General features: G+C 49.7%; 1 protein-coding gene across 4 annotated transcripts in view; it reads left to right on the top strand.

Moving 5' to 3' along the window:
* Positions 1 to 25,959, top strand: part of htr4 (5-hydroxytryptamine receptor 4) — a 61,086-nt gene that overhangs the window by 9,377 nt on the left and 25,750 nt on the right. For 2 of the 4 annotated variants that reach the window (XM_029165527.3, XM_029165529.3), the window contains exons 2-3: positions 10,229 to 10,307; positions 24,262 to 24,375. In XM_029165527.3, coding sequence (XP_029021360.1) covers positions 10,252 to 10,307; positions 24,262 to 24,375 — 170 coding nt within the window. In that variant the 5' untranslated portion in view covers positions 10,229 to 10,251. Of the gene's footprint in view, positions 1 to 4,528; positions 5,510 to 5,742; positions 5,864 to 10,228; positions 10,308 to 24,261; positions 24,376 to 25,959 lie in introns of those variants that run through there. The other 2 variants (XM_041072670.2, XM_029165528.3) reach the window with 2 other exon arrangements.

Raw genomic sequence — 25,959 nt, 5'->3', positions numbered from 1 at the left:
ACAGATACAAGACAATGTCTGCAGTTTCTCTCATTTTTGCTTTTGTTCCTGCTTAAACTCTAGATTAGTCTCTGGGCACTTTTAAACTTCATGCGAAGGTACAAAGAGGGAATGGAGGCTGAACCGAATGGGTAAAAGAGACGGTGAAGAGCTGAACCAAAAGTCTGGCGGAGCGAAAAGGGCCGATGCTTGTGTCCTACTTGTGTTCCGACCCGGTGCACTTCCACAGAGCAGAGGAGGGTCGACACCAGGACCCAGAGCCGAGCTGTGACCTGGAGCAGAGGACGGAGCCGGACGCGGCAGCGCATTCCTGGAGCCCAGTGTTTACGTTGGCGTGCGAGGCTGGTGTGAACCCATCAGTTTGTCCTGGCAGCGCCGTCTGGAAGCTCAGGTGGCACCAACGGGACCTGCGGGAGGGAAATAACAGCAGCGCCGTGAACTTCACCTCTCATTCACTTTAACTGATGAAGACGAAGCCGCGGCACAGATGGAGCCGAGTAAATGAAATCAAGGGTTAAAACGAGGCAGCCGCTCTTCAGACAGACTGAGACGCCACTACAAATATTTGCTGTTATTAGTTTATAACACTCACTCATGCCAATAAACGGGAGGAGCTGTACCCACTGTCATTATCTGGTCCAGGTGATTATTTTTCCGTGGGCCTTATCTCCAGAGACGGAGCAGCGTGAGATGAAAGGAGCTCACGGTTCACGGTGCCTGATGTAGAGACAACATCTGCCCTTCTACACCTCCTCCTAAACCACTGGAGATCAAAATAATTTCTGCTGGTCAAACTAATGGCATCGAATTCCTGGAAATGGCCTGTTTTTGCAGATTGAGGATTTAATCCCAAACCTTTCATTTCCGTGGGTTTTAGGCAGTTTCTTATTCTTGGAGCTGAGAAGTCTGGAGCGATGTTCCGATCCCCCTCCATTTGCTTTTAACTGCTAAACTAATTATCTAGATTAATGCAGAGTCGGTTCTGTTTCCCATCGGAGGCTGTAGTTTCATTCAAAGAAAACAAAGCTTTAATGGCTCCAGCGTTTCACCAAGAATCTGGAGAAACCCCTCGGACCGGCACACGCTTCCCGTCCTTCCTGCTCCACACGGACCAATAGGACGTGGTTCCCATCACACACTGGTCCCCAGGAGAGCTTCATCCGCTGCGACACGAGCAACTTCCATGAGAACGGTGGGAAATGGGAAAAAATCTGTAACTGCAGCACGAAGAACCATCCGTTTGAGGATTCAGAAGTTTTCCATGCTCTGATCCTGGGATTTCTTCTAACGTTGGTTTATTCCCTCAGTCCTGAGGTCCTCAGTCAATCTGCCAAATTTCCCCCTTACAAACCAAGAGATCAGGTTTTACATGAAGGGTGTAAAAAAACAGTAGTCATTCACTGATTGAAATGTAAAAACCTGCAGGATTCAACGTGAGAACGACTCTGATTATATTCACAGTGGACAGAAAAGTCCACGGAACTTCATCACTCGTCTGCTTTTATTGAGTTTTAGCTGAAGAGACGAGTTGACCTCATGGTCGCTGCTGCTGCTGCTCAGGAGGAAACCAATTAAACCAGTAAAAGGTTGTCAGTCACTTGATCACAAGGAGACGACCACTCATTAATATGCAGTCAGGTTGAAGACACATTCATATATTATGTTTTGATGCAGTACTTACGTAGATATGTAGTTATCTAATGGAAAGAAAATGAACTCTTTGACATCTCCTGGTTCTTTATTGTGACCTACACTGCTCACGATCACCAACGGATCCAAAGCTGATAAAAGTCATAATGTTGATATGATCAGAAGTTGTATCATAAACCGTTTTATAACTTGAAGCACCTTCAGCACCAGAGGAACTTTGAGCTGCAGGAGATCTAAGTGTTCTGACTAGAACCGGTGCGAGGTTCTGCGCTCCAGTTTATTTTCTAGAATTCAGCACCTTTTGGGTTTGTGTTGGTTTGCGTGTGTGCATTCAAGGATGATGTGACAGACACGTCGCTTCCTGCTGACGTGTGTGAGTGACTCCAGCTGTCGCCTGCTCCGCTCTGGGCCGACGCTCAGGTTTGTGTGTTTGTGTTGGGACAAAGAGCTAAAAATAGGCTGTTGATGCTTGAACCATCTAGAAATGCCACGCTCCATTCAGGAGGCAGCCGCTGATTCCTTTTGCATCCACGCACGTTTCTGGAGCAAACGGCTTTTTTTGTCCCGACAAACACGAGGCGCTGAGTTAGAAACGCAAAACCAGGAATCATCACTCCATTTAGTAAACATTCACAAGGGAACTCTACTAACTTTGCTGTGGATCAGCACATTTCTTGCCTTCATTGAAATAAAGGGAAGCCGATCCTTTATCCTCGTTCAGGATTTTGGTGCGTGTTCTGTCCTTTTGGACCCACAGCAGCTTCTCTCACTGAGCCTCGTTTCTACTGTGGAAATGAACGCCCTCTTTGCAGAACGCTTGCCTGGAAACACGCAGCTCTGAGCTTTGGCCGTCTTCCAGCCGCTGCCGCTCTGGACCACACGTCCTGTTTGTGGGACCTCTTGATTGGTCCAGAATGGGATGCGGCTGCTGAGCTCTGCCTCTCAGGAACGGCTCGTCAGCTTCCGCCTTCTTGTAAAACTGAGCACTCAAACTGATGCATTCTTTGGTCTTTGTTATAATTCTGATAAAAGCAGGTTTAGTGCGTCAGCGGTGAAGAGATGGATTACAGGCTTTTTATCGTAACTAAACTCCTGGAATGCCTCGAACAAAACAGAGAGAGCATCTGAGGGTGATTTTACCTAAAGTGGAAGGATGGAGTTCGGCTGAGCTGAGGTCAGGAATAATCCGGGGTGGAGCTCTGTTTGAGTGGGTGGCGCCAGGAGAAGCTGGTCTGCAGGGGTCAGAGGGCGGGGCTGCATCCTGATGCTCTGCATGGCTGAGAGCCACCCGGTTTGTCTCATTAAGGACCCCCCGCGATGAGTGGCCTGGCGCCACAGCCGTGTCATCAGCTGATGCTACGAGTCCTATTTTTAGCCCAGCAGCCGGTTTTAAGGGGACGCCGCTCCCTCTGAACATCTGGACTGGTTCCGCTTATGATCCTCACTGTTTATCCTGGAGCGGAAACAAATCTGTCAACCATTTTTATGATGCTAAAATAAGTGAGTAAAACATTGCAGCGCTGATGACCAAAGGTCGAACCTTTCGTGTGTGAGGCGGTAGAAAACAGAAGCACAGGTTGGACCCTCGGTGTCTCAGTGTTTGGTGACCTGTCCTCAGCCGAGCGGCTGCTCCGGTGGCTGCCTGTTCTTTCCTCACTCTTTCTTCCTGTTGTTGCGGCTGCTGCAGCAGACAGCCTTCACAGCAGAGAGCTGCTCTGCTGGTTCAGAATCCGTCACACCTGAGGTCCAGTCAGTCTGTCAAGGCGGCGGTGCCGCTGTGCCAGGAATCGCTTGCTTAAGGCTGCCAGGATTATGGCACCGCAATAAAAAGGTGCACAAACACATGCACAGATAATAACACAAAAAGGGAGAAGCCGACATACAGGACGCACACTCGTACACAGCAGGCTGCTGAGAACCAGGCTTCCGCTCAGGAGCAAAGGATTATGGGTCCTCGTGTCTGAAGGCTCTGCACCACCAGGGTTTCCCAGGTTGCGGCCGCGTCGCTGCTCTGTGTGCGTCAGGAGGGAACGTGTGCACGTGTGCGTTGAGTGCGAGTTCTGCACAGATGTTGGATCCGATGCTCCGGCGGCGGCGTCTCCCTCATGGCTTTTATGATCCTGACCCACACCTGCTGGTTGAGCAGCTGGTGACACTGGCCTGGATTCGCCACCGCTTCCTCAGACGCTCCAACCACAGCAATTAAAGTGTGGCATCAGGTCTGTGAACGCGGCGTCTGACAGTTCATCTGAAACCCGGTCATAAATGGCTTCAACGCTGGGACTTAAAGTTCCAGTAAACGTGTGCGGAGGATGTTTATTAGTCATGTGCAGAGCCGACCCGCTTCGCTCTATAATCGAGGCGTTGGGAAAGCGGTTCTGGCCTTGGACTTCGCCCCAGACGACCTGAAGGTGGTGTGAGGCTGTAAAAAATTATGGCGGCATTAAATAATCCATGAGACAAGACACGGCATTGTTCACAGTTCAAAAAGTGAGCGACTCGGTTTGTGACTATAATTAATAATATTTGGAGGCTTTGAAATGTCTTTTCTCACATTCTTATTATTTAAACATGGGTTAAACAGTTTTTTCTTCTTTTGCTACTTTTAATCAGACAAATGTTTTATTATCTGAGTGTGTACAGTAAACGTGTGGCAGCTGTGGGAGTCTGGACCTTGTCTGGTTCTGGTCTGGGCCTAGTCTGGTTCTGGTCTGGGCCTAGTCTGGTTCTGGTCTGGGCCTAGTCTGGTTCTGGTCCGGACTTGGTCTGGTTCTGGTCTGGGCCTAGTCTGGGCCTGTTCTAGATCTGGTCTGAATCTGGTCCGGACCTGGTCTGGGCCCGGTGCAGACTGGGATAATGAGTAGGTTGTGAGCAGACGCGTGGGCAGAGGAGGTGAGGTTGGAGCTGGAGGACGGGTCTGCAGACGTGCGATGACAGGATGTCGCTCGTCCGTCATCGGTTCCGCTGAGTTTCAGTCACGGCTTCGTTAGAGCTCGGGGCGACGCTCGTGTCTGGACCCGTTCTGGACCCGTTGTGTCCTCTACAGGTGTGTGCGTCTTCGGACGCTCCAGCGGGTTTTATGGCGTTTCCTGCTGATGTCGCCACTGACTCATGCTGCATCGTTACACGCGGTGAGACGGAGCGAAAGGTCAGTGTTTAATGAGCGCTCGGAGCGCGGGACTCGTCCTGATTGCCCCCGTTATTGAGTGTCCTGACATTCACTTCCATCCAATATCTGAACAAAATACCACATGACGTTTTTGCCTGCAGTCGGTTTCTTCCGGCTCTTTGCTGACGGTTCAAGAAATCCTCAAGAACCGAGTCCTGTTTTGAGTCTAAATTTGACCATCAGTCGACAAAGTGTCAGAAATGTTGGTAAAGAGCGTAACGCAGCTCGAGTCCGGACTCTGCAACGTGCTCTCGTCTATATTTGAGCTGAGTCTTGTCTTCAGAACGTCTAAATCTCACAAAGGGAGGCATTTTGCAGTAAATGTAATCTGGAATCTGTGCTGAGGCCTCCTCCTCTGCACTTGTTGTGTAAATGTGAGTGAAGCGAGGGGAAACTTCACCTCTGGGTCCTCGTCCCTCGGCTCCGTCTTCTTCTGCAGTTCAGGGGCCTTGAACTGAGACCGAACTGACATTTAACAGGGCAAACGGCCGTGAAATACCATCTGCTGTCAGCTGATATTAGGAATCAATGACATGAGACGAGCTGGATCCGTCCTGCAAGGTCCACAGACTCTGTCCCTGACTTCCTGCTCTGATTTCTCTTTCTGCGTGTTTCTCACTTTTCCTAAACGTCATCTCTTTCGCCGCCTGCTCTCTTTTTATTTTCAGGCTGGATGATGCAGCAGCAGCAGTGAGTGAGAGTTAATCTTAACCGCATGCATTCAGAGACCAGGAGGTTCATTGTTGTCGGTAACAAGTAGGATCTTAGAGGCTAAATTCAACGTGAGACCTAAGAGCAGCATCCATCCTGCTGCTGAGACAGAGAGAGGAGCCTTGAGTCTGCATCCAGCTCAAATTAGCATTTAAATTAAATTGGAAAACTCATCAGGAGCTACAGAAGTGTGTGTCCTGTCCTTGCTGCAGAAACCTCTGTTTGCCACAACAGCCTGTGCCTTGACTCGGGGGCGTCGCTGTCACGGTGAAGTGCTGCATCTGGGGACCCACACGACCAGCAGCTGCAGGCGACTTTAATCACAGCTGTCAGGTAAAACTAAACCACCGTCCACGCGTTTCTCAGAGGGCAAAGAGTGGTTGAACCCAGAACCCGAGAGCTGCTGACGGTGGAGCTGATTGAAACAAAGGGCGGATTCTAAGCAGCTGGTGATACGTCAGAAACTGGCTTTAATTCCCCTCCAGGAAAATATGTAAATCACCGTTTACCCCCTCACCCTGAGAGCTAATTACCCAGATCAGCTCGTTTCCATCAGGTGGGAAACAGGACAATTAATGTGCTGCAGCCTTTCACATCCCTCTGTGCTGACGATCGCAGCACCGCCGTCTAATTTCACACAAACGTCCCACTGATAAAACACTGAAATGACCCACGAGCGCATGAAAGTAGATGAATGTGTTTTAACTGAGCTGCAGTGATTTTATCAGTGGATGTTTGACTCCATCAGCGACCGAGACCATCGTTTGCTTTAAATAGTGACACTAGGCTCACAAACAGGCAGCAAACAGAACCGGACTTAAAACAGGCAGCAAACAGAACCAGGCTCACAAACAGGCAGCAAACAGAACCAGACTTAAAACAGGCAGCAAACAGAACCGGGCTCACAAACAGGCAGCAAACAGAACCGGACTTAAAACAGGCAGCAAACAGAACCAGGCTCACAAACAGGCAGCAAACAGAACCAGGCTCACAAACAGGCAGCAAACAGAACCAGACTTAAAACAGGCAGCAAACAGAACCAGGCTCACAAACAGGCAGCAAACAGAACCAGGCTCACAAACAGGCAGCAAACAGAACCAGACTTAAAACAGGCAGCAAACAGAACCAGGCTCACAAACAGGCAGCAAACAGAACCAGATTTAAAACAGGCAGCAAACAGAACCAGGCTCACAAACAGGCAGCAAACAGAACCAGACTTAAAACAGGCAGCAAACAGAACCAGGCTCACAAACAGGCAGCAAACAGAACCGGACTTTAAACAGGCAGCAAACAGAACCAGACTTAAAACAGGCAGCAAACAGAACCAGGCTCACAAACAGGCAGCAAACAGAACCGGACTTAAAACAGGCAGTAAACAGAACCAGGCTCACAAACAGGCAGCAAACAGAACCAGACTTAAAACAGGCAGCAAACAGAACCAGGCTCACAAACAGGCAGCAAACAGAACCAGACTTAAAACAGGCAGCAAACAGAACCAGGCTCACAAACAGGCAGCAAACAGAACCGGACTTAAAACAGGCAGCAAACAGAACCAGACTTTAAACAGGCAGCAAACAGAACCAGACTTAAAACAGGCAGCAAACAGAACCAGGCTCACAAACAGGCAGCAAACAGAACCAGACTTAAAACAGGCAGCAAACAGAACCAGGCTCACAAACAGGCAGCAAACAGAACCGGACTTAAAACAGGCAGCAAACAGAACCAGGCTCACGGTCGGCGGTCGCTGCTTCAGCCCAGTTGGACACAAACAGGCAGCAAACAGAACCCGCTCTTTCGTGGTCTGTTACATGCTGATAAATGTCTGGGTTTCCAGGCTCAACATTCACTGGTGCAGCCTCCTGTGTAGGACTCACAGCTAGTGTTTTTGTCCGGTTCTGGTACAGCTCAGTGGCCCGACCGGGTCCGGCTGAGGGTCAGCTCCCTCAGGTCAGAGGCTCAATTGGCTTTGGGAGTGAACAACAAAACCCACAGACGGACTGATACCGATACTCGGTGCTGGGTCTCAGACCAGTACCACTGTACTGGGTTTTACCTCCCTGCCTCGGTTCCGTTTTGCTGAAAAGAACACGGGTGCAGTAGAAATGAAGAAAGGGAGCGTTTCCATCTAAATGTCATGTGAGTCATCTCATTAATGCGTTTGACACCTGTTGTGCATGAAAGTAGCAGCGCTGCCGCTCCACTATGAATTATTCCAACTCCTGGACTCATGCTGCTGAGGAAATACAACCACGGAGGCTCAGCAGCTTGAGGCGAAGAGATAACGAGTAAATAACTGAAAGACAGGAAGAGATAATGATGCAGAACCCATCGTTTCCAATCATTTCCTTCGTACAGCGTGAAAAGATCGTTTAAAAGCGCTTCCTCCGTTCTCTGACTGAACGATGGCGTCCTGGCGATCGTAGAACAGAACAGTTCCTCTGCTTCACGTGCTAGAACCGTTTTTAAATCCTGGCTCAATAACCTGTGGACCACAAACAGCACAGCTGGAGCTCATTGTACTTACCTTGTACCCGTCCATTATGAGCTTCATTGGTTTTTAGAGCGACGCTGGGTCTCGGTGCCGGTTTGAATGTGTGAATTACTGAAAGCGGCTCTGGCTCCGGCTCCGGTTCGGACCCAGGGGGGCTCCGCGGGGTTCTGCATGTTCTGCATCTGGGACCAAGGCTTCAGCCTTCTGACGAACAGAACCAAGGAGGCGCAGGTTCAGTCCTGGACTCGTTGCACAACGACTGTGTGCGTTGGTCCTGTTCCGTTTCAGTTGGTTCGTTCTGCGGTTTGTGGATCAGATGCCTGATGAGACTGAGTGTGTGAGACAGGAGACGAACAGCAAAGGAACGTTTTGGGTTCATGACTCCTCAGCCAGTGTTGGTTATTGGATCTGCAGCAGCCCAGGATTCATGGCAGTTAATAAACATTCATTTGTGCTGCGTCCAGTAAAAGTCTGGAGGAATCGTGTGTTTTCTGCCTTTTTAGTAAAAAACTGCACACATTCAAACACGTATTCACTACTAAACATTATCGGATCATTTGCTTCAGCGTGTTTCACATGAATCAGGATGTGACCTTCGCTGACCTACATGAAATCAGCTCGTCCTTGACTCCGAGTGGTCATTTGCTCCCAATTTACAGAAATTCCCTCTGAATCGGACAGACCTGCAAACGCGACGCCTCCGGCCTGTTAGTGCGAGAGCATCTGCTGCCTCTGAACCAGGACACGGACCCACACGGGCCTCAGTCCTCAGACCCTGTGTGTGTGTGTGTGTGTGTGTGTGTGTGTGTGTGTGTGTGTGTGTGTGTGTGTGTGTGTGTGTGTGTGAGCCTGAATGAGCTTCTGCAGCATCAAACCATTCACCTGCTTCTCAGTGTTCGTCAGCCTCGTTCTTTCTGTCTCTTTTGCCTTTTATTTCATGGCCGTTCCTGTTCCTTCCGTTTTCTCCACTGCGTTCTCTCTCTTGGCCTCCTCCTCCTCCGTGTGACTGAATGAGAGCTGACAGACTCTAGTAAAGCGTCTCCGCTCCTCAGCCATTAGTTCTGTCATGCGTTCAGCTCGACTCACCCCCCGTCTATTACAGAACAGCGCCGCGGAGGTTCGGTCTCGTGACGATACAGTGATCTGTTACTGATGAATGCTGGGACGAGCTGCACGCATGCAGGGCCTCAGGTCTGCAGATTCCTGCATGCTACCTTTCTTGTGTTGTGACCTGAAGCTGCTCCCAGAACAGCAGCATGAGAATCACATGCCTGAAAACGTTTCCGCACCATTTGCTCGTCTGAGTCAACAAAGCACGTCTCCAATATAAATGTGACCTTTGACCTGCAGCCGTGGTTCTTTCCATCAAACTAAGCCTTTTGGAGGTTGTTTTAGCACTAAATATGGATTTTCATCTGCTAGTTGGACGTTTCATCTGTTTCACCCACACATGGCTGAGATGCTGTCAGGAACAGTCCAGCGCCAGCAGAGCCTCGCTGGTTTAGTGATGATTGTAATTATGTAGCGTAGAAATCTAAAGGAAAACATGCGACTGAAGGTCAGTGTGAAAGTGGCTAATGAGCTTTCAGAGCCGCCTCCAGCGCCGGCTGCAGACTCTGTTCCAGCTCCTCCTCGTCACCAGTCCGTCATCCAATCCTGCAGCTTGTTAGAACCACTGCATGAATCATGCGCTGTTCTCCCTCACATCTCGAGATCACACACTAACATCATGATCTGGACTCAAACATCCTGACTGCTTCCTCTGTTTTTACACCATCCTGTTCTCTAAAAAACTTGAAATGGTTTCCTCCCAACTTTATTTTTGTCTTTTACCTGAAGATCTGTGTGAAATGTCACCATTTTAGTTATTTGCTAAAAAGTATCTTAAATACTTTGACCAGTTATTTGGAATTTTTTACAAAGTAATTACAAAAAAACTGAGTGGTCAGAGTCAGTTTCAGGTTCAGGTTCAGGTTCTGTAAGGCATCGTTTCATATTTGTTGCTCGTGTGACAGTGAACACGCCTTAGATCTCAGATACTGGATACTGTACTTTAGTGAGTCAAATGTGAGCAAATGTCAAAGCCGTTGGATTTGTTTGCTGGAGTTGAATGATGAATGTTAATGGAAGCTGCTCGTCTGTTAGTGGCCTTTGTAATTATCATATCATCATGTGCTTTTGTGTCATTTGTGATCTTGTGTCTGCAGGGAGTCTCTGCACGCATGGTCACATGAATGTCAGCGCTGCAGGCCAGATGCCGGTGATGGAGGAGCTTGTCAGTGAGAGGTGAGCGTGAAATACTGTTGCACATCACGAACATTTACTGCCGCGCGTGCGTGACGGAACAATGTGATCATCGGCAACAGGCCGACAAAGGCGTTAAACTCTGTTCTCTCCATGTAGAGAGTGTCGAGAAACTGTCCTCTAGTGAAGGAGTTCTGGGTTCTTCATCAGACCGGTCCCACACGATCCAAACAGTCTTTACTGACACTGAGCAAAGTAAAACCTACTGTATTGAAGTGCTGTCAGACACTGCTTTATTTTGCATATATGAATCATTATGTGCTGGTTGTCGTTGGGAAACCAGACAGGGCCAGTGAGCTTTGTGTGTTAAACTGGTCTGAAGATCACAGAATGAATGAGTGGCCTGGTTGGTTCGTGTTCATGGCGCTGTGGGCTCAGGAAGCAGAGGATGCTGGGAGACTCGTGCCTCTGCAGACGTCTCGCCCTCAGGCTTGTTGGTTTGATTAAACCCAGGACTGTGTGGTCTTTCTTTCCTTCTTCGCTGCCTCCGCTCGGCTTACACTCTTCAGCCTGAGGGCGAGAGACTAGAGTTTCCCTCAAATCATCGGTGAAAGGCGCAGTTGGATCATTTTTACTGACTCTCAGACTCACTGGCAAAAGACTGATACAAAACATAAAAAAACACTGATAAAAGAGATACATGGAAACAAGGAGCGCTAAAAAGGCTGCGGCGCCGGGACGATGGGAAGGTGAAGCAGACAGAAAACACGCCAGACGAGAAGGACTTCACAATCTGTCAGAGTGAAGCTTAAGGTCGAACCCTGTGGTTCATTGTCTTTTATCTGCAGCCCAATTCATTGTTACCATGGCAACAAGAGCGCCACAAACAAGCTTTGAATTAAATGACTTTTATAGATAAAAGGTAAAGAAAGCGAAGCACCGCCTTGATCTAAACACATAATGATGCATATCTTCAGATGCGTCATCCCAGTCAAACTGCACGTTTTCAACCTTTGCCTCCTGCTGTGAGTTCATCACATGAATGCAGCAACGTCCAAATCACCTAAAAGTCCAGCGCAAAACGAAGGCAGCATTAAACTCAGAGACCTTTGGGAAACAAGAAGCCAGAGAGGAACATAATCAGTGCTCGTCTTCAACCAACGCCTCACACACGTCCTACAATGTCACAGCTTATGTTTCGGCCTCGTGTGCGTGAAGATCCCGGACGCGGCCGCTGCCTGAGCCGTACGTCGATACCAGCTCCTCTTCCGCCTCGCTGGCCGGGTTCCTCCTCTCACCTCAGCGTCCCGGGGCTCGGTGGACCACGCAGGCAGGCGCCGGCGCCGCCGTGCGCTCACGGCTGCAGCGCCGCTCGTTTTACAGCAGCTGCTGGTGTTGGAGCGTCTTCTGGTCAGGGTTTAGCTCCTGCTCTGCCGCTCATCAGGAATTCATTCATCATCCGTCTCCTGCAGCCGCCTGTAAATAATTTTGCAATCTGAGTCTATTCTGCTTGTTTCCATCCTCCCATTCAGGCCCGGCTCATGCCGCCTGGCGGCTGCCGGTCCCCACGGTTCAGCGTCTTTTCTGTCAGTCTGAATAATTCATTCAGCAGCTGCTTGCGTAATCTCAATGTGAAATCATGCTTTTTTTATGCCACTCGTGTGATGGCTTCCAGAATGATGTCGCAGGTGTGGCTGCGACTGAGGCGCAGGTCAGTGGTGGTGTAACTACTCAGCACCGGTGAAGACTAAGAAGAACCAGAGGAGGCAGGACCTGGTGCTGTTAAGTTTGGGGGGAGAAGGTTCCTCGGGTGTCGTGTTTCGAGCTGAACAATTAGCTAATTTGTGCTGACGTGTGGCTCTGAGCGAAGTCTTCCCCGTGTTTTCACACTGAGATGTTCTCTTTGATACACACACATTAAGCCGCTGCTGATGAACCTCCTCACACACAGACACGCAACGACTCCAACCCTCAGTCTGGACCCTCGAGCAGCTCGGCAGCTTCAGGACACACACACACACACACACACACACACACACACACACACATTCCTTTCCCTGTGCAAACACTCAGCACAGCCCGTAAACACTGCGAGGATGGAGCTTAATGAGGCGCGTGAGGAAGCGCTTGCCTTCGTCTCCACGCTGCTGATTAAAGTTGCAGCAGCTGCTTCTCTGTGTGGAAGGGGTTAGAATTCACCGCTGCAGCCGCCGGTGGAGACGCGCGGTCCAGAGGAGGGTTCTGGTTGTGAGGACCTCGGCTGGACGCGTTCAGCGCATCTGCTTTGTCAGGTGCTGCTCATCTCTGTGAAGTCATGGTTAAAGCTGCAGACAGAGAGTGAAGAGTCGTGCACAGAGCTTTTATTCACTGTGTTCAGCGTTTTTAATGTATTTTTGGAGTCCTGCTAAACGCAGCTAGAACCGTTCCTGCTGCTCGTCTGGACCTCGTGAGTCACAGGATGAATCAGCTGCTGCACTTTTTCACCGGATCATTAATAGGTTTCCGTTCAAGCTCCGTCTTTCAGGAGATGAAGGAGCGAGGAGGATTCCTCTGCGGAGCGTTCGTGCTGCGTGTGACGGACAGAGGACAGCGACTCTTACTGTTAAAACACCAGCTCCTGCTGAATGAGACTTCCCTGCGTCTACTCTGCTTCTCATCGCACCCATCTGCATTCACTGCTCATTAGAGTGACTCGTACGCAGCGCTGAGGCCTCGTGTGGGTATCATCAGTCTTTGGACTTTGTCACAACCAACTTTTAGTCTGAGTTGTTCCCAGGGGGAAAAGCACAGGTGGATCTAATGATATTTCCGATGGCTCAGATCCATTAATAACGGGAGTGAACCTCAGGTCTGGGACCAGAAACCTAAATAGAAGGAGCCCAGATGCTGGTTCTGCTACACAATAAACTTCCTCACTGGCTCTGGTGTGTGATGGACTCGGCTTTAAACTTGGCCACCTGTGAGCCCAGCGTCTGCAGTGTTTTATTAATCTGTAGACTTTGAAGCAGGTTGGGGATGAAGGAGCCTAGAAAAGTTTTTCTTTGGGGAAACTTTAAATCCCACTGCTTAAGAAAATCCCGTGTTTGTGGCAGACGTCTCCAGAGAAGGCGCAGTAATTTGTCTTTTCACGCCGTTTTGGTGCAGAGCTCAGAGCAGCAGCACGAGTCCGTTTGTTAACGATGAGGTCGGATGTGTGGAGCAGTTAACGGCATGGTCCGACGCGGTAACCAGGCTCTCCGGTTTGTCCTGCGCAGCCTGGATCAACTCCAGCATCTAACGCTGACGCAGGCAGGAATGTAAAAAGCAAATTTGATCTGTTCTCTCGCTTAAAGAGGCGGTTGTTTATTGACCTGACAGTGATAATGAGGTCTGACTCTGACCGCTCACCAGCATCACTCGCCATGAATGGGCCTCCGCCGCCTGCTTGACGCTGCTTTGGCCGATCAGTTGGTCAAGACGAGGCGTTCGTCTGCCTGTTTTCACCTCCTCCGTGTTCCAGCTTGTTCTCTGTCACACTGCCGTCGTTTACCTCAGACCCTTGTAGCCGCAGACAAAGCAGTCGTGGCACCGGGCTGCGAGTTCCTCGTGACTCAGCGATGCTTGGAGCGGTCCAGGTGGCGCTTCCAGCTCGCGCTCGCGCTTCGGTTTGCTCCTCGCCGGCGTCCGTTCGGCATTTGGGCGGCTCCTGTTCGCTCGGCTGTGGCTGAGTGGGAGGAGAGCTGCGGTTTGTGCCGTCGGGACGGATCAGGCGGCTCGCAGCGCCTGGGCCTCCGCGCTGGCCTCGCTCCCACCAGACGGAGGTTCAGGTCATTCAGGGGATTTATTTCAAGTCGTAGCTCACTGGATTCTCAGCTCCTCAGTCTGTGGATGCAGTAACAGCGGAAGAATGAAGGAAGCTGTGGGTGCATCTCTCTCTGCACATCGATCTTCCTCTAACACATCAGTTTATTTGACACAAAGGCTAAAATATCGATTCTGTCCTAAGCTGTTCTCTCGTTTAAGTGCTTTAAGCTGCTGTATCACATTTCTCTCTCACGTTTTATAGTTTAAAAAGCTTTTGTTCCTGCAGATAATTTAGCTTTTATGATAGAATGTCCAGAAATGTTTTGTGCTTCTGCAACAATTGGAAACCTGCAAAGAAGCTTCAGTAAGTGTCAGTTCTTGGAAGTAGAAGTAAAAGTACATGTGAGCTGCGTAATTTATGTTGTCAGTAAACTGCAGCCTCTTGGCTTCACCTGCCCTTTACCAAAGAAAACAAGTAACCAGGCAACAGAGTACATCCAATCAACTGCATGGAGCCAAACAGACTGGAGCTAAAGGGAAATGCGGCTCCGCGTTGAATCCGTCCTGGGTAATTTGAGCGGGAGCGCATTCGAGCAGATGCTTTCTGAGAAACGCTGAGCGGGAGCGAGCGTCGTGGCCCGTTACTGGAGAACGTAGGACGACGGCGAGCGCAGCTCCGGCTGCAGAGCGGGTCCGTGGAGCCGTCCGGCACGTGTGCGCTCGTGGGCCCGTGCACGTGCACGAGTGTGGGCTCATTAACACAGCGAATTTCACACTTGAACAAAGGCAGCGACTGAGTCACAAACAGTCTGTTTGGACAAAATTAACTGCAGCTTTTAATGAGAAGCTGCTGCAGGAAGAAGAGGAAGACGAGGAGGATGAGGAGGAAGAGGAGGATGAGGAGGAAGGCAGCGGCATCGGACAGCGACCGCCCAGCTTTGATTTGTCTGGTCTTCGCTCACAACTTTCACCCAAGTGTTAAAGGCTCACGTCGTGTGTGTGTTTCTGTCTTAATTTACTCATCGATGCTGCTGAGTTCTGTCTGATGTGCTAGAAAAGCTGTGAACCTGCACAATAAGTCTGTTGTCCATTTATTTGATTTTGCATGTTCAAATGTGAAGCTTAAAATAAAAAAAAACTCATTTAACGAAGCGCTGACCAATAAATCAGCTTTTTACTGAGGCGTTAACTACATCTGAACCCAGTGGATGGAACACGTGGTCTCACCAGCCTTCATTTAAACGCTGCACCAGGTTTTGTTCGGGGCCATAAACATTTTGACTTTGAGTCATTTTTTAGCCCAGACACTGACTTTGTGCCTTTTCATGCAGACAATTACTCTGTAATCTGTGGCTCCAGTGAGATGAGCTGCATTTTTCACACAGTGAGTAAGAAAAGACCGGACCCTGAGGAGCTGCAGCTCGTATCCTCTGGTAAATCACAGCAGCAGTGATGTGCAAGACGTGTAAACAGAGGCTATGATGCTATTTTAGAGCGTAACGCACCTACAGTTCATATAATGCGGTGAAAGACAACATCAGTAAAAGCGATGCCCTTGAAACCTGTGACGCAGCAACAGAAGCAACAGTTTGGCAAATGCTGATTTGTGGCCTCGCGTTGCTCAGACTTAGCTTTTATTTAGTCGGACTAATGGAGTTTGTGTCAGAGGAAGCAGAAGTTCACAGCAGCAGGGACGTGTTGCCTCTGTGGGTGGTGCAACGGTCGTCGTTGATTACTGAGGCGCAGCTCAGCCACTGCCTGCTGTGAGAAGACGTGTCATGTCTAAGAAGCTCCGTGTGTAGTTCCCCACATTCGGCTTCGTCTCCACATCTAAGCTTCATATCGGCTTCGTGGAAGCTGCACACCAAGCGACGAGCGAACGAACAGACTGCTGCTTGGTTCTGATTGGCTGGGAGGGTGAGTCTGGGTCTGAAGGCGTGAACAGCACCCACCCAATATGTGACCAGCTCCTCTGAGGGCCACGATGGATGGAGCCCCGGTTCATCCTGGACATGAACCATAGATATTTATTTGGTTTTAAAGTTCAGGTTCATCAGCATTAGAATCATTTTGCATTGAGGTGCATGCATTTATTATAGTATGTGACTGGAGCAGCCAGGTTCCTGACCCTGCTGGACCAGCTCCAAAGGGCAGGAACTGGGCAGAGCCTGCGAAGTGATGGAGACATTACTTTGACCCCACTTGTTTCTGGATACAGTGATGGATGAATGTGGGTCGGATGCGCCGAGGTGAGAGCTGCATCAGCAGACGCCGTCGCTCCATCATCTCTGTCTCTCTCTGACCGTTTGGTTTCTTCCTCCCGCGCTGAATAACTCTGACTCCTACTGTGTTTGCTCAGAGAGGCCGGCGTTGTGGTGGCGGTGTGTGCGCTCAGCATCTTAAAAGCTTTGGCAGACTTCCTCCCCAGGCAGCAGCCTCTCAAAGTCCCAGAATATACCCAGACCCAGAATATACCCAGACCCAGAATATACCCAGACCCGGAATATACCCAGACCCAGAATATACCCAGACCCTGAATATACCCTGACCCTGAATATACCCAGACCCTGAATATGCCCAGACCCAGAATATGCCCAGACCAAGAATATACCCAGAACAAGAATATACCCAGACCCAGAATATACCCAAAACCTGAATATACCCAGACCCAGAATATACCCATACCCAGAATATACCCATACCACAATATACCCAGACCCAGAATATACCCATACCCTGAATATACTCAGACCCACAATATACCCAGACCCTGAATATACCCAGACCCTGAATATACCCAGACCCACAATATACCCAGAACCAGAATATACCCAGACCCACAATATACCCAGACCCAGCCGGAGACAAGCTGCGATTGCTTCATCTGACACCCATTCATAAAGTCAGCTTCATTTGACAAACACAAGAATGCACACATGTGGATTCTTTTTTTTCCTGCTCCTCGTCTGGTGGCAGCCACTAAACTGAGTCGTCGACATGCCTTCAGGAACTAGATGAGTTATTGAAAACCAAAGTTTTTCCAGGCAGTATGTAAATGAGGCTGTTTAAGGTTTCCCAATTCTAAATTCATCAGCTAGATGTTAGAAACGAAAAAACGAAGAGCACACGTGTTCCTGTAAACTGTGCAAACAATCAGATTGTTGCTTGTTGCTGCTCCTGGGTCCATTCCTGGGCAGGTGCAGCTTTTTAGCCAGTCACTGATTTGAGCATCCAGCGTTTCTCAGCTCTGTTTAACTACGATGTGACGCAGCACCTCCACATTCCACTCATAATGTGCCACTGGTTGCTCTGAGGCTGAGCTCTGCCCAGACGTGTTTCCCACCGGACCGACGGACTGGTTTCTGTACAGACGTCCGTCGTGTGTGTTCCGTAATCTCACCTCTGAACGGCGTCTTTGTCTGCGGCTGTGTTTCAGCCTCGGCGCCAGGTGTGGCCCATTTTCAGATTTCCTCTGCTGCATTAGGAGCAAAGCCGGCACCGGGACACAAGCAGCAAATGATTACAGGTAAAGGCTAAAAGGACGCACTCATGTAAACTAATAGGCTGAAGGTGAGAGGTCTGCTTGTGTTTCCTCCACATCAGGCCTCAATGATTGGCAGCACTTATTAATGCTAACGGGCGTCTGATGCCACACGTGAACCCTGTGAACGAGATGCTTCCTGTTTCCTTCACACTGACTAAGGGGAAAAAGCGAAGAGGAGAGGAAAAGCTTATATTTATATAAATGTATAAGAACCTGTGACCTTTACTGGCCCCAATCAGCTACACGATACTTTATCTACATGTAGGTGCCGCAGTTATAATAATATCTCATTTTCCACTTGTGGGGGTTGCAGGTTAATTAAAGATCAGGTAATCAGATATGTGGCGGAGCAGATCCAGGATTTAAAACATTTAATAACAGCGACTGGACTTAAAGTTGCCACTGGAGACATTGACCCAGAGTCACATTCACCCTGTTTGTGTGCATCAGAGCAACAGAGTTTGTTGACTGCTCTCGTCTGGAACCAGTTAGTTCTCAAAAATATCAGTAGGCGCTGGGACGTGTAAACATTGAAGCCCCTGTCAATCATCTGCCCAGTGGTTAATCACTGGTCCAATTACCTAAAATGCCACGCGCTCAGCGTTGCTCATTCTGAGTGGGAAGAGTGAAAGCAGACAAACAGCAACAGCTCATTACTCCACATACTTTACTTTATATCCCCCATGTTCAAATTATCTGTTTTATTGTCTGTGTATTTAAGTGTTTTAAGTGCACTGGTCCCTGAACTCAACATTCGGTCCAATCGCAGCCTTTGCCGGGTTTTAGGAGGAGTTTGATTTTTTGCTCCTCAGACTCAGACGTTTCTCCGCCACAGCGACATATCGGATTGTTGAAGACGTCTGACAAACCTGACATTTCTGATTGTGAAGACGAGTTTTTGGGCTTTAATAGGCTTTATTTATTGTAGGTGTGTAAACATTTGGCATCAAACATCCAGTTAATGTATCCTAGTAAATGTCAGACTTCACCTTCTGCTTTTCTTTTTAGGGATGGTTTGAATTTGTGACTGACTATTGGCTTAGTAGTTGTGTAGAAGCAGAGGCCTCAGATTTCTGTATATTTTATACCTATACCTAAGATGACGTATTCGAGGTTATAAGAACCGTTTTACCTGTTTTTGATTCCATTCCATGATCGAACGGACCATGAACTGAATCTGGATCCCGCTGGTCGTCCTTCGACCTCATTAGTCGCAGTGTAGCAGATGATGAGTAATAGACTCAGCGCTTTTCCTTCACACAAGACGATCTGTCACTTACAATGTTCATCATATGACAAGTTATGAAAGCAGCTTCAGCTGTTGCGTCTGTCACAGACACTTAGATGCGTCTTCAGATAAACCCAACAGAGCCTGATTGTAATGAGCCAGACGACGACCACTCACGCAGACGACGACCAGCGTCGCAGACGACCACCAAACTGAGACCTGTGCATCAGTCCTCTAGTGGGAGATGATTCCTGCTCATTACTACTAAATAAAACCCGGCATTAGCAGCGCTGTGTCGGCCATGCATTGATTTACTGTCTATTGTCACGTCTTCCAGCCGGGTGCACAACCTGTTTTCCTAATTTAGCTTCACTCCTGAGCTTTGAGGCGTAATTGTTCTCTTCTTCTCTCTCCTGCGGCCCCGTATCTGTCATGACCCAGTGGCCGGCTCCAACACATTTCCCCTTGTTTATGATGCAGAGACACCGCATTTGATACCAGTTTGGATGAGTTTCTCCGCCTTTGGTGCCAGTTCACATAATAGAAGGCTTGTCTTTGCCTGCAGAGAGGGAACGCCACTGTCCAGACAGCTATTGTTTGCAATTAGGGATTCCCACTGACGCGCTCAGCAGCAGCCAAGATCTGCCGAATTTTTACATAAACAATTTAACTTCAACAAAGCGACGTCGGACGCTCTCGCCACACGTGGGCTCTGAAAACAGAAAAAAAGTGACTGGGGTGTTTGAGGAAGGACACGATGACCCAGTCCACAGCCTCCAGTACTGCTCACACTGGTTTAACTGGTGACCAACTGTTTAAAAGCAAAAATGTTAAAACATGCTAGAGATGTGGTTCCATGAGGTTCACACAAGGTTTTTATTTACGTCCTTCCAATGACAGCGAACACAGAACCCAGTAAGTCTCTTACCTTCCAAATCGTCTGCGTAACATCTGGGATCAACAGCTGCGACCGTCCGTCTGCAGGAAGCGGCGGCTGCTGACTCTCACTCACTGACTCATTCTCTCATTTACCGTCCAAATCCCTCCGAGATTAAAAACCTCTCTCACAGCTCGTAAAGAATGAAAAACTCATCAATAACCAAGACGATGTGGAGGACGTCATGGACGCTCCACTACTGCCTTATGATTTTAGGCTCAGATTCCTGGGGGACGTCCCCTCACACACAAGCTCCTGTGTTCAAGATCCCTCAAATCAGGACCTCCACATGTGGAGGCGTCTGTGGACCTCCATCATGCACGGACCACTATGTGTGTGTGTGTGTCTCATTTCTACTGCTGAGCCATGAAGCTAATTAGTAAAATGTTGGAAACTCAGTAAACATGCTGTGTTGTTCTCTGCAGCCGGTGGCATTTCTGCACATTCTGGTTGCATCGGCTTCTGTTGGAAGCTAAGGAAAGAAGGAACCAACAGCACACGTCTCCTCTAACGTGAGGCGGAGTCGTGCTCTGCAGCTTTAACATCCAACACAACGGCTGCTTCCCCACATCCATGCAGGTCTGAGGCAGACGGAGCCCAATCAGCTCACAGCGCTTGGTGCTGAAGCAGTGGAGCGCGTCGTCCTACACGACCAGACGTCTGCCTGCAGCAGCGTCCAGGTGGAGAACACCTTCCCTGCACCGCCCGCACTCAGCCACAGCAGGTTCATCTGAAGATGAGGAAGTTTCACCGTTTTTGGAGATTTATCGTCCCTTTCCCTGCATCGAGCTCCAGGCGACGGAGTGACTCATAGCGTTTTATTTCAGGGGTCAAAAGGAAGCAGCTGTTTTTTGCAGCTCCTCTGCTTCAGGACTTCTCCGTTCGTCTCACTGATTTCTCACCAAAGCTCAGCTTAGCTGCAGGTCAAAGTTCAAGCGCTTCTGACGTCAACGCCGTTTTGATTCCTCTCAGGTTCTTTCCTGCCTCATGCTCAGAGGCCTTATAGGAAGAAGGATCACAGCTCAGGCTGGGCGGCGGTTTCTTCTGCAGCTAAACTACGTCGCTACTTTGACTAATCGGCAGTAAGACATGGAACGAACAAGACATTCATTCAGGCTTATTCCTCGCTTACACATGACCTTGACTTGACATTTAAGTTCCTGCACCTCCTGTAATGACGGAGGCCCCACAACTGATGACATGTCCGTCAAACGCTGACGTGATGACACACCAGCTAAAGCTGAGCTCCTCCTCTCCTATGACACACACTTAAGGTGGTACTGTAGGAATAAACCCCGTCCCCGGAGCGAGAGTTCACTCACGCTGCTGGTTTTACACTGGAAACCTAGAAGTCCATCTGTGAGATGACACTGGTCTTTGTTCCTAATTTCTGTGTGTGTGTGTGCGTGTGTGTGCGTCTGTGTGTGTTTAGGAAGTCAAACCCAAAGATTCCTGCAATAAAGCGTGAACCTGTGTTTAAAGGCAGACGCTCCAACAATTACATGTAAATCAGCGTGTGCTTTGGGTGAAGGTCAGCTCGTACAGCAGACAAGTTCAAGATGAAAGAACATTAGTCTGCTTCTTCTGGTAATGATGCTCCTGTTTGATCTAATTAGTGCGTTGGCTCCACTGATCAAAGAACAAGCTTTATTTTGCACATTGCTTCGTCTCTCAACCCCAGATGGTGCGAGTAAAATAATTTGGCAGACGGGGACAATCCACAGCTTTTGACTTACCTACAGCAAGTACTGAGACAAGCTGAAGACAGGACCTGAGCTACAGACAGGAGCTACAGACAGGACCTGAGCTACAGACAGGAGCTGAGCTACAAACAGGACCTGAGCTACAGACAGGACCTGAGCTACAGACAGGAGCTACAGACAGGACCTGAGCTACAGACAGGACCTGAGCTACAGACAGGACCTGAGCTACAAACAGGAGCTGAGCTACAGACAGGACCTGAGCTACAGACAGGACCTGAGCTACAAACAGGAGCTGAGCTACAGACAGGACCTGAGCTACAGACAGGAGCTACAGACAGGACCTGAGCTACAGACAGGACCTGAGCTACAGACAGGACCTGAGCTACAAACAGGAGCTGAGCTACAGACAGGAGCTGAGCTACAAACAGGACCTGAGCTACAGACAGGAGCTACAGACAGGACCTGAGCTACAGACAGGAGCTGAGCTACAAACAGGACCTGAGCTACAGACAGGACCTGAGCTACAGACAGGAGCTACAGACAGGACCTGAGCTACAGACAGGACCTGAGCTACAAACAGGACCTGAGCTACAGACAGGACCTGAGCTACAGACAGGAGCTACAGACAGGACCTGAGCTACAGACAGGACCTGAGCTACAGACAGGACCTGAGCTACAAACAGGAGCTGAGCTACAGACAGGACCTGAGCTACAGACAGGACCTGAGCTACAAACAGGAGCTGAGCTACAGACAGGACCTGAGCTACAAACAGGAGCTGAGCTACAGACAGGACCTGAGCTACAGACACGACAAGAGCTGCAGACAGAAGCTACAGACAGAAGCTACAGACGGGAGCTACAGACAGGACATAAGGATTCCGCCACATCTGAAGCAGCAGCAGCCTCTCAGGCTATGGAGCAGTGACGCCGTGTTTCTGTGTTTCTCGCTCTGATCCCCTCTCTCCTGGCAGCAGACCCCAGGAAACCTGGGTGCCGTAATGCAGCACCAGAGTCAAACACAACCTTCCAGGATTCTGAACCGATTTATGACTGCTGAGAGCTGCTCCACTGCAGCCTGAGACGTTGTGCTGAAGGCACTTTTATGTCGTCATATATCAAGTGTGTGGATGAGGACTTTTACGTCTTAACCAGCTGGAAGTGGGGTCAGTCAGGCCTGTGGGGTCACGTAGGTCTGTGAGGTCACGCAGGTCTGTGACTTTAGCAGGTCTGTGAGGTCATGCAGGTCTGTGACGTTAGCAGGTCTGTGGGGTCACGCAGGTCTGTGAAGTTAGCAGGTTTGTGGGGTCACGCAGGTCTGTGAGGTTAGCAGGTTTGCGGGGTCACGCAGGCCTGTGGAGTCACGCAGGTCTGTGAAGTCACGCAGGTCTGTGACGTTAGCAGGTCTGTGAGGTGATGCAGGTCTGTCACGTTAGCACGTCTGTGGGGTCACGCAGGTTTGTGAGGTCACGCAGGCATGTGGGGTCACGCTGGTCTGTGCGTTAGCAGGTCTGTGACGTTAGCAGGTCTGTGAGGTCATGCAGGTCTGTGACGTTAGCAGGTCTGTGAGGTCATGCAGGTCTGTGACGTTAGCAGGTCTGTGGGGTCATGCAGATCTGTGACGTTAGCAGGTTTGCGGGGTCATGCAGGCCTGTGGAGTCACGCAGGTCTGTGAAGTCACGCAGGTCTGTGACGTTAGCAGGTCTGTGAGGTCCTGCAGGTCTGTGACGTTAGCAGGTCTGTGGGGTCACGCAGGTCTGTGAAGTTGGCAGGTTTGTGGGGTCACGCAGGTCTGTGAGGTCACGCAGGTCTGTCACGTTAGCAGGTCTGTGGGGTCACGCAGGTTTGTGAGGTCACGCCGGCATGTGGGGTCACGCTGGCCTGTGATGTTAGCAGGTCTGTGACGTTAGCAGGTCTGTGAGGTCATGCAGGTCTGTGACATTAGCAGGTCTGTGGGGTCATGCAGGTCTGTGGGGTCACGCAGGTCTGTGATGTTAGCAGGTTTGTGAGGTCATGCAGGTTTGTGAGGTCATGCAGGTCTGTGACGTTAGCAGGTCTGTGACGTTAGCAGGTCTGTGAGGTCATGCATGTCTGTGACGTTAGCAGGTCTGTGGGGTCACGCAGGTCTGTGATGTTAGCAGGTTTGTGGGGTCACGCAGGTCTTTGAGGTCACGCAGGTCTGTCACGTTAGCAGGTCTGTGGGGTCACGCAGGTTTGTGAGGTCACGCAGGCATGTGGGGTCACGCTGGTCTGTGATGTTAGCAGGTCTGTGATGTTAGCAGGTCTGTGAGGTCATGCAGGTCTGTGACGTTAGCAGGTCTGTGAGGTCATGCAGGTCTGTGACGTTAGCAGGTCTGTGGGGTCATGCAGGTCTGTGGGGTCACGTAGGTCTGTGATGTTAGCAGGTTTGTGAGGTCATGCAGGTTTGTGAGGTCATGCAGGTCTGTGACGTTAGCAGGTCTGTGACATTAACAGGTCTGTGATGTTAGCAGGTTTGTGTGGTCACGCAGGTCTGTGAGGTCACGCTGGTCTGTGATGTTAGCAGGTCTGTGATATTAGCAGGTTTGTGTGGTCACGCAGGTCTGTGAGGTCACGCTGGTCTGTGATGTTAGCAGGTCTGTGGGGTCACGCAGGTCGGCATGTGTGTCCTTCCTCCAACACCTGCTGCTTCAGGAGCAATCACTTTCTCTGGTGCATCTCTCTTAATATACATACATTAATAATGATCCTTCTCCTCTTGTTCTTCACATGTTCTGTTCTAATCTGGACTGACCGGCTGTCACTCTGTTTTGTCGTTTCCATAGCGACAGCATGCCAAAGCGGATGGCTCTGATCTGCTTCCTGTCTCTGGTCATGCTGATGAGCATCTTGGGGAACCTGCTGGTCATGGTGGCTGTCTGCAAGGACAGACAACTCAGGTGAGGTCTCCGTATTCACACATTCACACGGCTCACGTCTATATTCAATTAAAGCTGTAAATAACCTGAAGCCAGTGTGTGCTTGAGTTACTAGCCAGAGTCACACACACAAAGTATGTTGCCATATTGTGAATCTGCACCGCCTCGTTGGCCGACACACGAGCAGAGCTGAGCTCGTCATCCTTCAAAGCCAGAACCGAGCTAAGTCTGGAGTCCAGACCTGGCGCTGCTCACGTGGAGCTCCATCTTCATGTTCTGGTCTTGTTTGTCTCCATCTTATTGGTGGACTGTCCACTGTGTCATGACCAACCTTTAAACTGGTCACGCACCAGTATGACCTTAGTTATCTGAGGACTCTCACAGTTGCAGCAGTTCACTGTGAGACGTGTGCAGCTACTATATAAATATATCAATGTTCAGGTACAAACATCTAAAGCATCGAAGGTCTGAGTCTCGAACCGTAGCTGGGCCTGCGCTCAGAACCACAGCTGATGGGCTCATATCATGTCCCAGGAGCGGGACAGGAAGGGGGGGGGGTTGTCCTCGTTCTGCATGAAAACATCAGCTCACAATAGTTTAATAGATTCTATAAAGGCACAAATGTAGTAATTGTGGCTTGAAAGCTTTGCATTAGCACTTCCATTAGAGCGAGTAGTCATTTCAGTGCCCGGGGCAATATTTCACAAAGTCCGAACGGCCGTTTAATGACTTGCGTTACGAGTGGAGCAGCGTTGTGGGTCCTTCCCTCAGGTTGGTGGCTGTGAGTGCTTTGGCTGCGGAGCTCAGCCTCCGAGCTACAGGTCGCTCACTTGTTTCCTTCACATACATTCACACGTTTGGAGCGGCTCTGCTTCGCGTCTGCGATGAATGATGAGCTGTGGTTGTGTCCTTCATCCACTCAGCGTCTTCACCCACAGCGGCCTGTGTGTCTGTGGATCCTTTGAATGAAGTCTATTTATTTTAGCACCTTGAAGCTAAACACAACACGTCATCCTCACTGAGGCCGGTTCATGCGCGCTGGGAGTGTGTTTGTGTAAATAATTCATCTCATTTATAAACCGGCCGTTGCCCATAGTCAGAGTTCACTGTTCCTGAATTTCACTTGAGTTGTTGCATAAACACTCCGTTGTGTGTCAGGGTTTAACCCTCTGAAGTGGACTTTCTCTGACGTCCACATGAAGGATGTTCCTGCTGCGCTGTGTGTGTGTGTGTGTGTGTGTGTGTCTGTCTGTCTGTGTGTGTCTTTGTCTGTGTGTGTGTGTGTGTGTGTGTGTGTGTGTGCGTGTGTGTGTGTGTGTGTGTGTGTCTGTCTGTCTGTCTGTGTGTCTGTGTGCGTGTGTGTGGTGCGTGTCTGTGTGTGTGTCTGTGTGTGTGTGTGTGCGTGTGTGTGTGTGTGTGTGTCTGTCTGTCTGTGTGTGTCTTTGTCTGTGTGTGATTGTGTGCGTGCATGCATGCATGTGTGTGTGTTGTGGGTCGGTGTCTCGTGCACAGGCACTTCAGTACTAACAGGCAGGTTTAAGGGGCTGTTTGATTTAGTGACACTAAGATGGAAAACTCTTGGTCGCCCACTTGTGCTGAGGCTAT

This window comes from Betta splendens, chromosome 10 (genome assembly GCF_900634795.4).
Source record: "Betta splendens chromosome 10, fBetSpl5.4, whole genome shotgun sequence".
Lineage (NCBI taxonomy): Eukaryota > Metazoa > Chordata > Actinopteri > Anabantiformes > Osphronemidae > Betta > Betta splendens.
The sequence above is the reverse complement of the archived record's forward strand: the minus strand, read 5'-3'. Positions and strand labels throughout refer to the sequence as shown.